This window comes from Rhyacophila brunnea, unplaced genomic scaffold (genome assembly GCF_057557595.1).
Source record: "Rhyacophila brunnea isolate RB1 unplaced genomic scaffold, BYU_Rbru_1.0 scaffold_6, whole genome shotgun sequence".
Taxonomy (NCBI): domain Eukaryota; kingdom Metazoa; phylum Arthropoda; class Insecta; order Trichoptera; family Rhyacophilidae; genus Rhyacophila; species Rhyacophila brunnea.
In genome coordinates, this window is record NW_028233276.1 from 18,657,138 (window position 1) to 18,670,341 (window position 13,204).

Sequence of the window (13,204 nt, forward strand, 5' to 3'; positions counted from 1 at the left end):
AAGTACCCACATTAGCAGAAATACCTGCGGCCGCAGGCTGTCTTGTGAGACGTATAGTCAAATAAGAGCAATGTATAGCTTCGCAAAAGAAGTAGGTACATTAAAACTTATCGTAGGTACCAGGTATATTCGTATATTGAATTGACAGTTTAATAATAGTGATTCCATTGTTCAATGCGGCGGGGTATAATCCAATTTAAAAGCAGATTTTAAATAAAATTTATTCAAAATTATATGGTAGGTAGAGATAATAACATTATTCATGTAGACCAGTGGCTCCCAACCTAATTTGTACCATGCCCAACTTCAACGCTTCAAAAATCTCTATGCCCCCCCCCCCCAATCATAATTATATGGTTTCTTTATGTATCATATATATTACATATTATATATAAATAGTAATTTTCTTGCTAAATTTATCATAATTGGGCACCTACCTATTTTGTTTCTGTCTCGACACAAAGCCGCGCCATTGTATTTTTTATGTTAATTAATAGTGTTTTACAAGATTCATCATTTTGCAATTCAAAGAGTTCTTCTTAATGCTGCATATCCACATCAGTTATATCTAGCAACATCAGTTGAATTATCTAAGGTGTGAAAGCAATTTCTAACAAATATTAATGATTTGCTCATTGCCCCCCAAAACAGTCAAATTGCACCCCGGTGGGACGTACGCCCACGTTGGGAAACACTGATGTAGACACTGAACAACAGAAAACATCATTTCAATTTCATACTAATTTTGATATTTTGACATTATGTATTTGTTATCTGATGGGTAGGCGGCAATAATCATTTAAAAATGAAGACATCACATCAATACAATTGAAGATTATCCTTCTACCGAAGGCACTTCATGTTAACTCAAGCCTTGGCCTTGTCATTACCTTCCGCTGTTCTATTACAATTACATCAATTGTCTCTAGTCATTGACGTCGAGATCACTTACATTACCAACCATTAGGATATTATAATAAAATTATAACATTTCAAATGGTAGCCCTGCGAAAAGTAAAATCCAAAACCATTACTGCACGCCTGTTTGCCCGAGCGAAATGAGATAAAAACGTCTAAATTCGGTGCACCGCACCGCACGGGCACGAGGAACGCGCGGCATTTTTTCACTTTTCTTATTATTGTTGTCGTTGACGCTTGGCTCTATGAATCTCTCTGGAACGACACTTCTCATTCAGCGAAAGCTCGGATATAAATTACGCGGGAATTGCCCTGCGACGAAAGACGGACCTGGCGAAAACATTCCAACCAGGAATACAAATTATTGGATTTGTGTGACTTTCTTTTACTTCCGTGTGCATTTCTACACACACTTCGAACGCCTTCTACTAAAATCCCGCTTAATTACTTGCCTTCATCATAATTAAGCGTCGGCCTAGGTTCGAATCCTGGGACTGACAAGTACACATATTATTTTTCAATCAAGTCAGAGTATGGACGTAAAAAAAACGTAAAAAAAACCAAAAAATATGTTAATACAAACCTCCACTATGTGGAGGCCCATATGATCTTATTAGGATCGGACATGGTCGGAATTGTGTAAATATAACGTGCAACATTTAAAGGTAGGTAATTGTATAGTTGGACGAATTGACAGGATACAGAATAAAGAAGATTTTTTTCTAGGCGGGTTGGCTTCATCTCTCTTGGCATCCAACGGCTCGCAGGACCTGTGTCAGTGGAAAACCCGTGGCATTCTTGATTTTTTTAATCCATCTGGATTGACCTTCGATCTCAACAAATATCACGTAATTTTTCCGATTGTCTTCCTTCCATGTGGACTAGTCCAACAAAGGCAAACCGAGGAGAGAGAGGAAAAGTATACGTCGTTAATAATTACACGATTCTAATCGTAGTTGTTTACTTTATGACTGTTGCCTTGTAACCACCGTATGTAGGGCGATATTTTGCTTTGCTATTTTGCTTTTGCTTGTTTAGTTAGGTACATACTTAATAAGCTTGAATTAACTCAAAGCTCATTAAGCTCAAATTATACAGGAGACACTCCTATCCGTAATAAGTAGACACTAGAAACACATAATAAATCATTGATTTGTGAATATTAAATTTCTTAAATATCGCAATGGTAATACATAGTTTTTTGAAGAAGCTTTGGATTGTTCGCACGGTAAATTGTCTAAGTAACTACGGAAAACAATTATATGCTTGAGATTAGTGAACACTATAATGTTCCTTTAAAGCGGACGAAACTGGTCCTGAGTACTCCTGAGTATGTTACTATGTAGGATTATTGTGTTTTATGATAATTAAAACAATGTATTTGCACCAAAAACGTATAGTTGGCACCATAAAAGCACTTGTGAACCTCCTGTGAAGTCACCTGAACCAACAAGAAATGTAAACACGAATTTCATCAAATCATAAAAACTTCATTCGAAATATTAACCATTTTATTAACTTCGCCTGTGACAAAAACCATGCAGCACTTTACACATACGATTCACATACGAATTTATTTTATCTGACGAAACAAAAAGACTCTTTTTATTGGTACGAGTATTATAGGTATTATCGTCATTGTCTGCAGCTACCAAGAAACGAATATAAACGAAAGAATTCATTCAATTTAATGTCACAAAATAATAATTCCTATTCGATGCAGTCATAATTATTTAACTTCGTTTCCGGCGATCACAGAACTTTAAGTTGTATCTAGTCTATGATATTTTGGTAAAAAGATCTTTGCAGTTAGTGAACGAATGTATTTTCGTACGAATGCAGTTTTTAGGCACAATAAATTTGTTTTATTGAGTTGAATACCGTAAATTTATCAACACACATGGATGACAGAAAAAAACTGTACCATTCCATATTCAAAAAAACCTGCTCATAAATGTCGAGTTTCTTTCTGTTTTTTAGTAAAGCCAATTTTAGATGTGCATACATTGTAATAAAATTAGAAAAATATGCTAATTGACAACAGATGCCGCGTCATAAGAAACTAATAAATTATAGGTATCTATTTATGTTTCATTGAATGAAATAAATTGAATATCAATTAGTGTCAATATGCTAATCAATAGTCTATCAATTTTTATGTCTATATCGTGATACATACCCACTGACATAAATATTATGTTGTGGTTTGTTCAAATAAAAACATACCATTAAAAGCTCCCATCGCCCAGTCAAACATGGGTTAGCACGCTCGGCTTTTCACAACAAGGTAACGGATCGAATTTTACGCCATTTTTTTTTCAATCAATAGGCATATTATTTAAATTATTTAGATATAGAGAATGAACCACAGAGAAAGACAAAATAATAGAGTAGAACTACGTCGTATTTATCATATAATGAAATCAAACCGAGTTTTGAAAATAGGGAGATCACCAAACCCAAACCGGCCCGTACCACACTCGGTCTTAATCTAGCGTATCACGAGGCCCTACATTTGGTTGTGAAGTATTAGCAGTTTTTTTACTCTTGGGAATGTCTCAGGAACAGTTACCCAAGACTGAGGTCACCACACACCCAAGTGTACTGTGACTGAGTTTAAATTGACTTCGTCAATATAAATATACCCATGGGAGAGGGGGACACGGAGAACTCACAAAAAAAACAAATATCAAAATAATACAAAACAAAACTAATTTAAAACTGGAGAATATTCTATGTGAAACTTCACGTCCCCAGTAAGACACCTACCTAATTTATTTTAAATGCAATAAAATTTGTAATTGGCGATTAGGTCGGACGGCTTCGATGGCCCCAACAAATTGGTTAGACCGACTTAAGCACCTCTGCATTTTCATACATATTTCAGGACATTTCCGGATTATTTTGTTTGTATCCTGAACTTCTCCACCACATGGATATGCTGTAGCGTAACACATCCAAGCCTATATTATAATCTTAGCTGTGAATCCATTGTGTCTACTGTCTAGTCATATTATATTGGCTGGTGTAGTCACCAGGAGTCGCGGAAAGTCGGAAGATTGCCGTCAAAAAATTGACAAAAAAGGATAAACAAATTTTTAATTTTGGCAATCGTAGACACCGCAACATAAAATATGTCATCACTAGACATGTCATATTATGTTTACCCAATCTTTTCAAATTCAAATCATTTTTTATTTTACATGTTACAAAAATCTTCAAAATTACCATTGATATGAAATACCTATTTATTAATTTACAAAGTTTATTGAGCGCACAACACAATGACTGACATGTTTCTGCAGATACGTGGTATCGACAATGAAGCTGATTGACAACACAATATAACACAATATTACACAATACCTATCACCGTAAAACACACTAAGTCCATTCTCACTGAAATAAAAATGAATATTAGAAGCAACTGATCTGTTAAACAAATATGTATGTCCAAGCAGAGACATCGTAGGCCACTGACATTGGTTGGCACGAGTGTTCAATTTCATTATTTACCACTATTTACTCAGTGTCGTTTCCTTCGTGACTCTACTCATTAGATGCATTATGGAATATGAAATAGCCCAGGTCTGTAACAGGCATTTTTTTGTTTGACGATGTCCACAACTCCGATGCTCCGGGCGTAGTAAACGGACCCTCGCTGCGTGACAGTGGCGAAGGGTCTTTAAGTATTATGAAAATGTTACTGAACATATTATTATAATTATCACAATATTTATTATTGCAAAATGATTTATTCCTTCGCCATAATGATGTAGTGAAATAACAACTAATCAAACAGTGATATCTATATTTAGTATTTCAATGATAACTATCATTAATTTATTAAGTTAACGTTAATAAATCAATTCATGAAGACGGTAATTCGGTGAAATGGCAAATAATTTTCAACTACAGGGGCGACGAAATTTCGGACTGGCTGGCAATCGGAGAGCGAAAGTCGAGCTGTGAACACGTCAATTTGTTTTGTGATGGCGACGGGGGAATTAATTCTTAAATCGTGTAAAGATGGCCAAAAAACGTTACCCATTTACTTGAAAAAGAAAACATGTCAATGAATATATTATTATTATTAGTAATAGAACAATAAACATAACATTAAATGGACGCATGTTGACTTTTTATGACAAATTATGTTTTGGTCTGCACGCGTCATTTGCACAATCTTCGCGTCGCGTAGTCACGATCGTTTTAGACCGTGCCCCAGCTGAAGTATAGCCTTAATTCTACACTACTGAGGCATGATAATGAAAATGTCCCTCTGAAGCGGACGAAACCGGTCCTAATTTATTGATTAAAAGTGGAATAAGTACTACAAAAATTCGTTTTATTAAATCAAACAACAATGCATGATAATGCTACAGATATCTCAATAGAAAAGAAAAATGTGTTAGAAATTATAGTCATCTCGTTTATACGGACAAGTTTTCCACCCATGACTGTGCTTATAATACATGCGCTGGTGAACAACGTAATATTCTTTACGTTATCTCATCGTTTACCTTCGTCTAACGAACACTCTTCACCAATTCTACGTGGAGGTGTTTTAATTTAATATAGGTCAATAATTGTTGTTAGGTTTTATTATTAGCTATCCATTTCCATTCTAAGACAGATCGAGATCACTATTACAACGTATAAATTACGACATATATCACGTATATTATGCCCAGTATCAAAATATAAATCTATTCAAAATACACTTCAAATTGACCCGATCACTGTATTATTTTGGACCCAGAGGCGAGTGTTCTAACTATATATATCCATAGGAGTACAACACAATTCGATAAGCACATATTCAGGAGACGGTAGGAGGTAATATTATGTACTATTATAACAGAGAAGAATACTACAAACGCCAATGCCCTAAATATTTGAACACGTTAATTGAAAAAGTCAACATTTTACTACAGACTGTCGTTTGGCATATACCTACATACTACACAAACGAAGATTCTTTTATACACATAGTATTATTTCAATAATGACATTATATCGCTATCCGGTATCCAGAATTTATTATAAGTATACACTGACTATACCTACCTACAACTTTTTTATCACTATTCAATCCTTTCTATGCCGCAATTAGTTAATTGGCACTTAACCGGTTAATAAACGGTAAAATTGTAGTACCTATATAAATCAAGGAATTTTGAAAATTTGGCAACCGACATAATCAATGTTATTCCTGAGTTATTCACAAAGATGGAGTCTTACTTCTGATGAAGTTATGCCTATTAAGCACTGAAGTAGACTGTAGTAAAACACTTACTACAGTTTAACCATGGCTCGAAACTATTACATTTACCTTCATCTACGTCAGTTTTATCAGCGTGGTTTCTGAGTTCTTTGTTTTTACATTACCAGATGATCTGAAGAGGATAAAAAAAATTAATTGGATAATCTCAAAACTATATTTTTCACATATTACAGACTTGTTCCAGGAAGCGCGGTACATGTTAAGTTGTGAGACCGATTTTAATGATTATAAAGAAGTTAGAAGCACACGTCTTATACCACCTTAGTAAATATTTAACTTAACTTTACTGCAATTAATAAAAGTCTCTTTTGTGACACTGACAGCAACGGAGACGTGTGCTGTTGGTTTACAGTACATGTTTAGATAGTTTTAATTAGTGTGTCGTTTCTTCAACTAAAATACTTTGTGTAGATGTAGTTACTTAAATTTGTACAATACAATATAGACTACTTACTTTCATCATTAAAAATAGGAATAAACTAAAAATATACTTAGATAAAATTACATCACTGACCAAATACTGATGTAATACTGTCTGTACCTATGTTAATAGGCCTTATCTGTATCCACGTTTGTTTGTTTTGATCATCTAATTCTACAAAATCGACATCATTTTTGGCTCCATTCTTCCTTCATTACATTATCCACAGCATGCATTAATTTAATAGGAATACTTAGCGCTCGGTAAAAATAAAATAATGGTGATATAATTTTCTTAAGATGTATCGCCAGGAAACATTATTATAATGTTGCCACCATTATCGTGGATACTTAGCTAGAATAAACGTCGTACAAATAATTAGTAATATAATGTGTTCGCTTTTCTTGACATGTGTTTTTTTGTCCAATAGGTATACATACTACTGACTTCAAAACAGTTATGGAGAATAAAAGGAAGACATGGTATAATTGTGTTTTATCACACAATGAGTTGGATCGAGTCCAAAATAAATTATGTACTCCACCCAGAGCAATGTTTGGTTACAAAAAACGTCTCGACTTTGAATTTGGCCGTATTTTTTTTTAAATGAAAGCTTATAAAATCTATCGACCTTGAATCTGGACGGATTTTTATTTCAAGAGAAGTCAATCGTACCGTTTATTTTGTTTTTGAAAGGAAAGCAAAAAAAATATATCTCGACTTTGACTCTACACGAAATTTGTGTTGTTGCGAAAAAAGTTGACAGGGTGGAAAATTTCAATTTCAACTAATTTTCATGTTTCCATTAGCGCCTCGTATAATTTATTGTGCGGTCCATAAAATCGCCAACATCGCAAGATAGACATGATATTGCATGATCTTGCATGGTTGACGTATTTCATAGCACCTGGGAACACAGAATTAATGGGAACTGAAATACCTAATGGGTGTGGAGTAACAGGCAAACTATCTCGAGTGTGGAAGTATATGGGATAAACTTAAACACGTGTCAATGATACGTCATTCTAAGCTTGTCCTTCGCTATGACAACTGCTCTCGGTTTATGCACTGACGCTCATCCAATATTGGTGTATTTGAAAGTTGCAACACACACTATTGCACGTCTATAATAAGTGTTTAATTTTCGCAGGACACTCACACATTCAAAACCCTGCTTCAAAATGTAGTGTATTGGGGTGGTATAGCCTATCTGAATTCTATTTATTAATCTGTACTGTGCATAGCACAATATTATGTTGGAGGTATTTCTTTTCTACATAATTATTGAATTTTCACAGAGCATGTTTTTAATAATATTTTCTATTTTTGTTCGACGTGTTTATTTCTTTTCACTTGTTTTCAGTTATAATATAACATATACATATACGCAGCTAACCCGTAGGTTATGATACAGTTTTTTTTTTACTAAATAGATTAAAAAAATATATATATATCCCTACTCCAGCACTGTGCATAAAAATATTGAATAATAATTTATCTGAATTGAGAAATTTACTATCAATCCAATTAAAAATTATCTATTCATATGGGATTATAAATGAAATTCTTGTTTATATGCCTTACTTTATGAGGAATTTAAAATGTACTGATTAAATCCCAATTTAAGAGACACTTATGTAGTATTAAAGATGTGCTTTTTTATTGGTCAGGTGTTTGTCGGCTATAATTTAAAATTAAATACAAGTTAGTGTTTAGCTTCGTAAGTAACTTGTCCTGTAGATAATTTGAAACATTCTAACTTAACAAAATTATTAACTCGTTAAAGTAAGTATTGAAATACAATTAATGATAAATTTTGTTTCACAACATACGTATGTAGGTTATCATTCTGATCATTCGCTCTACAATACGATGTTGTCCCTGGTTTGCCTTCCGAAAAGGAATTTTAAACGATTTTTTTACGATTAAAATGGTTGTCACCCATTCCCTCAACCTATTATTAGGTGCATTCTCTGGATACAGACTTCTTCTTCCTCGGCCGTCTCAAGCAGACTCCAACATTCCACACAATCTTCTTCTCCACTTCTCAAGACAATGAATGACTCCTGGCGCTCGCAAGTCTTTCTGTACACTATTGGGGCCCCGAAGTCGACATCTCGGTTTGCGATTTTTCTACTGGCAAACTTTCAAACTATTGCTCCAGTAATAAATCTGGCTAATGTAAAATACATTATAATGATATACCTACACGAATTCCCAGACTGAATGAAAGAGTTGTTGAACCTGAAATGGTATATTTATAATCCCAAAATCACACACTTATTTTTAAATAGTAATAATCTTTAAACCTCCATGAACAACCACGTCCGGTGTTTGTTACAAAAACTTATAGGAAGGAACATTTGCCGAATCTTTCAGGCCGAGTCACAAACGACAGAAAACCATTCATGCCGAATGTAATTTTCATCGATATCCATACGCAAAATACATATGTCTATTATCTACATTCTGCATCAATGCCGAAGTAGTAATTTGTACGATTTTTAGGTGTAAGTGTAGGGTTGGATAACTTTTACGTAAATTTACAAATATCACTGCTATAAAATAAATATCAATACTCTCTGCAGCGCTTTCTAAATTGAATTTATTTATTGGTTATATTATTCTTAAATCTAAATAAATCGAATTATTCGTTGAATAAAAAAAATAGTTAATTTAATGTCACTGTATTTACCATCTCTAAAGTGCGGACTCCAAACTCTTCTGTTACAAATCCCACCTCCCATCCTGGGCCATTGAAATTGATGGCCTCACGAAACCACAACCGCCTCACACTACGCCCGGTCATGAATCTGACTCAGGTTATGTGTCAGGAGCAGTTACTCAAGACCGAAGTCACCATGTACATGTCGAAAGTGTGCTTTAACTGAATGTACATGACTAGGGATTCCAATCCCGGGATCCCGAACTATTTTCGATACCTATGAATCCCGGGATTGGTAAACATATTCCCGAAACTTTCGGGATTGATTTTTTTTATCAATTTTTATGGAAAATAAAATAAACACGAAAATATAACAGAAAAAAATACTTTTAATAACATATAAATACATTAGAAATAATCGTATTATATTATATTTTCATAAATAAATAATACTGTTTTACTTTCACATTATTATTTATATAATAATATTATTTACTCCATTAAACCTATGTATTTCCAAGATTGAACATCTTTTCTTTTTTCGACCATGTCCCATCCTAATAGGATCATATGGGCCTCCACGGAGTAGAGGTTTGTATTGACAGATTTTGTTTTTTACGAGAAATAGATGTCAGCCACTTGGACTATAACGCCGTGTGTCCCAGGTTCGAATCCTGGGTCTGGCAAGTACACATAGATTAAACTTACACAATATTAACAATAAATGTCTTAAATAGTATAAATTATACTAGATTTATTTTTGACCGATTTTATCAATGTTATTTGTCAATATAAAAAATTTATATTAACAATGGCAAAAATGCCAATCCCGGGATCCCGGGATTGTCAAATTGTAATCCCGAAATCCCGGGATCAGAATTTTGGCTCGGGATTGGATTCCCTATACATGACTAATAGGGTTCACGAGAGATAAGAGTACGTAGAAACAAAATTATAGTGAATCCTATCCTGGCCCAGTCGTATCAGATCCCCAACGCCTTGGACATTGAGCCACTTGCGTTGTTACGTTGCCAAGTTAATCTCTTTCTACCCACACTTCTCCTGCCCACAATAATTCCCTTCATTATTAGTTAGAGTAAATCACACTTTTCATTACGAAAAATATGGCCGAAATATGAACCCTTTCTTCGCTTCTTATTGGCTCGTCTTAAAACCTCTTCAATGGCAATGTGATCAGGCAGATATTTTCATGATGTGCTGATCAGTGGCGAAGGGTGGAGGTAGGCTGTTAAGATTCGCTATAAATAGTGCACACTAAACTTTTTTAGTCATAAGTATTTGTTTTTATTGAACAAAGACTACAATTTACAGATGGTGTTAGTTAGTTTTTAAAAATCAATTAAACCCTGCCTAAATGAAACCATAATAGTTTTGGTCTAATTTGGGCAATTCGACAAAATTGTGCACACTTTTTCATTCATAGTTATTTGTTTTCGTTGGATTAAAAATACATATTACACATATTGTTGGTTAATTTTTTTAATTCATTAAGCCCTGCCTAAGCCAAAATATAATAAATAAAAAATATTATTCTATTTATAAAATATTCAAAGTTATGTATGATTTAATTGCATATTTTATAGATAGACATGTATTTTTTGACTATTATCTATTATGGCTTGGTTTCTCAGGGTTTAATTGAATTTTAAAAACTAACTAACACTATCTGTATATTGTAGTCTTATTTCAATGAAAACAAATACGTATGTCTGAAAAAGTTTAATGTGCACTGTTTATGGCGGATCTTAAGAGCCTACCTCCACCCTTCGCCACTGTGATACAGCCATATGTGTAACCTATGAAACGTTCAGCCTTCTTATTGTCCGTTCCTTTAACGTCACGATTTAAGTTCAGTAAACTAGTACGGGCGTGTAGTACCTGATCGCCCTCCATAGAGTGCCCAGACCTATGTCTCGATTGCATAAGGGATATTTCATTTTACGTCAAAATCAAAATTATGGTCTGGGTTCAGTTTTCGTGTGGATGGGAGACGAGGTGACGATGCTCCACCCTCTTTCAAGATATGCCTTCAATATGAAGGTAGACTACTACGACGTAATTATCGACATCTTCGAGAAAAACAAAGTATGCCGTCAAACACTCATTTGGTGTTGATGAAATTTACTAATGTTTATTAGGTGACTGCCCAGTAAGCAAACACTACCGTGATTTGTTAGGTTGTTGGGTATGTAATTGCACATTCCCCGTGTTTACACAAACCTTTGAATGTATCTTAACAATTAAAATAAAGGTGCTAAAATAGATAATGTTTACATACCTGTTAATGTTGCATTCTATGACCATACTTTCTTTGAACGTCTCCAGTAGATTGACACCTGAAACAAACCGCAAGGCAATCAGTTAAATTACTTGTGTGTTACGGATGAAGAAACAAAAACAATATTTTGTACTTATCTGGAGAAGTGGCGTGCAAAGCATTTGCTAAAATACTCAATCAACCAAAGCAAAACATTTACATCAAAAACACATTCAGCTGACAAGTTTAGAATAAATTGAATATACACTGTGATTCGCCTTCAAGCAAAATTCGACGGCTAAACCCCCTGCCAGATCCCTACTCTCCCTGGCGTAAAACGACAATGCGGACTCATGCAATGTTTAATTTCCATTATCATGAAAAGTACATCGACGGCACTCATGTTTTTATTTACACCTGTCTGAAAACCTTCCATGAGAAATGTATTAGTAAAGGATTCAAATCGATAGATTCGTTAACAAAAAGGTTACTTAGTTTTATTTTAAGAACGTTGTATGAAATCATCTTAATAGACTTTTGGGTTGCCACCACGTGTTCTTTCTCATTTTTTCCTCGACGTTTCTGGCTCGATGCTGAAACCATTCACAATAGTTATATGATATGTTTGGCATACCGGAACGACACTGAATTACCACGTGTATACCAAATTTCAACTCTCTGGGTACCTATATGTAGGGATTGCAATTAATACCGGTAACCCAGTATTTTTCGATACCGAAATACCGGTTTTAAAAATCAGACAATACCGATATATTCGGTATTAAAAGTGAAAGAAAATGTGTTAAATAACATGAAAGGCTTAACATGACTGTATTTTTTGTCAGGCTACGCGATGTCTGGTTTACTTCCGTCCTTCATCGTTGTTTGTGACACATGCTATAAAATATTAATATTTCAAAACGTTTTTTACATACTTATAATATATTTATTGGTACATACTTCCGTTTTTTTCCAATTATTTTACGAATGTCGGTATTTAATAGGAAATATCGGTATTGGTATTTTCATTCGGTATTGTAATCCCTAGGTATATGGGATATAGACGAAAATTCTTTTAGAGTGGGACATAAAAACATTACAGATTTTTGTTTATGATTATGTATACCTATTAAGTATATTGTGTAGCTATTATAAATTTTGAAATGGTTTTGAAACAAGTTTTTGGTTAATGCTACATGTTTTTACTTGACTTAATGATTGATGATTTGATAATCTAGTTAGGTATTATTCATCACGTTGTCAAATAACTAATATGTTCCAAAATGTAACGATTGAGTTTATATAATAAATATAGTTATTATGAATGATAAAGAAAATAAAGTAAAACGAAAAATATCGACGTTATTTTTTAATTAGGTTTAAATTTGCTGCCCCTCCGGTCAAAATAAATAACGGTTTATTAGCGTACCGCCACTGATATAAAATGGATATAATTTGATATCAAATTATGAGATTTATAAGTTTCTAATCAAACTAAATAAGTAGGTACATGCCTATAATCATAGACAATAAAAAATGATTGTCTAATTCTGACAAATAATATAATAACTATTTTTAGGTGACCTAATATTAACGTTAGTTGAATTTTCAATCATCAAAAATCAATAATGGTAA

The 13,204-nt window shown here is 33.8% G+C and overlaps 1 protein-coding gene across 3 annotated transcripts in view; it reads right to left on the reverse strand.

Annotated features, from left to right (window-relative positions):
• The window catches only part of pyd (zonula occludens-like protein polychaetoid), a 210,948-nt gene that overhangs the window by 150,245 nt on the left and 47,499 nt on the right, over nt 1-13,204 (reverse strand). For all 3 annotated transcript variants that reach the window (XM_085957307.1, XM_085957305.1, XM_085957311.1), the window contains exon 2: nt 11,591-11,648. In XM_085957307.1, coding sequence (XP_085813433.1) covers nt 11,591-11,648 — 58 coding nt within the window. The remainder of the gene's footprint in view (nt 1-11,590; nt 11,649-13,204) is intronic.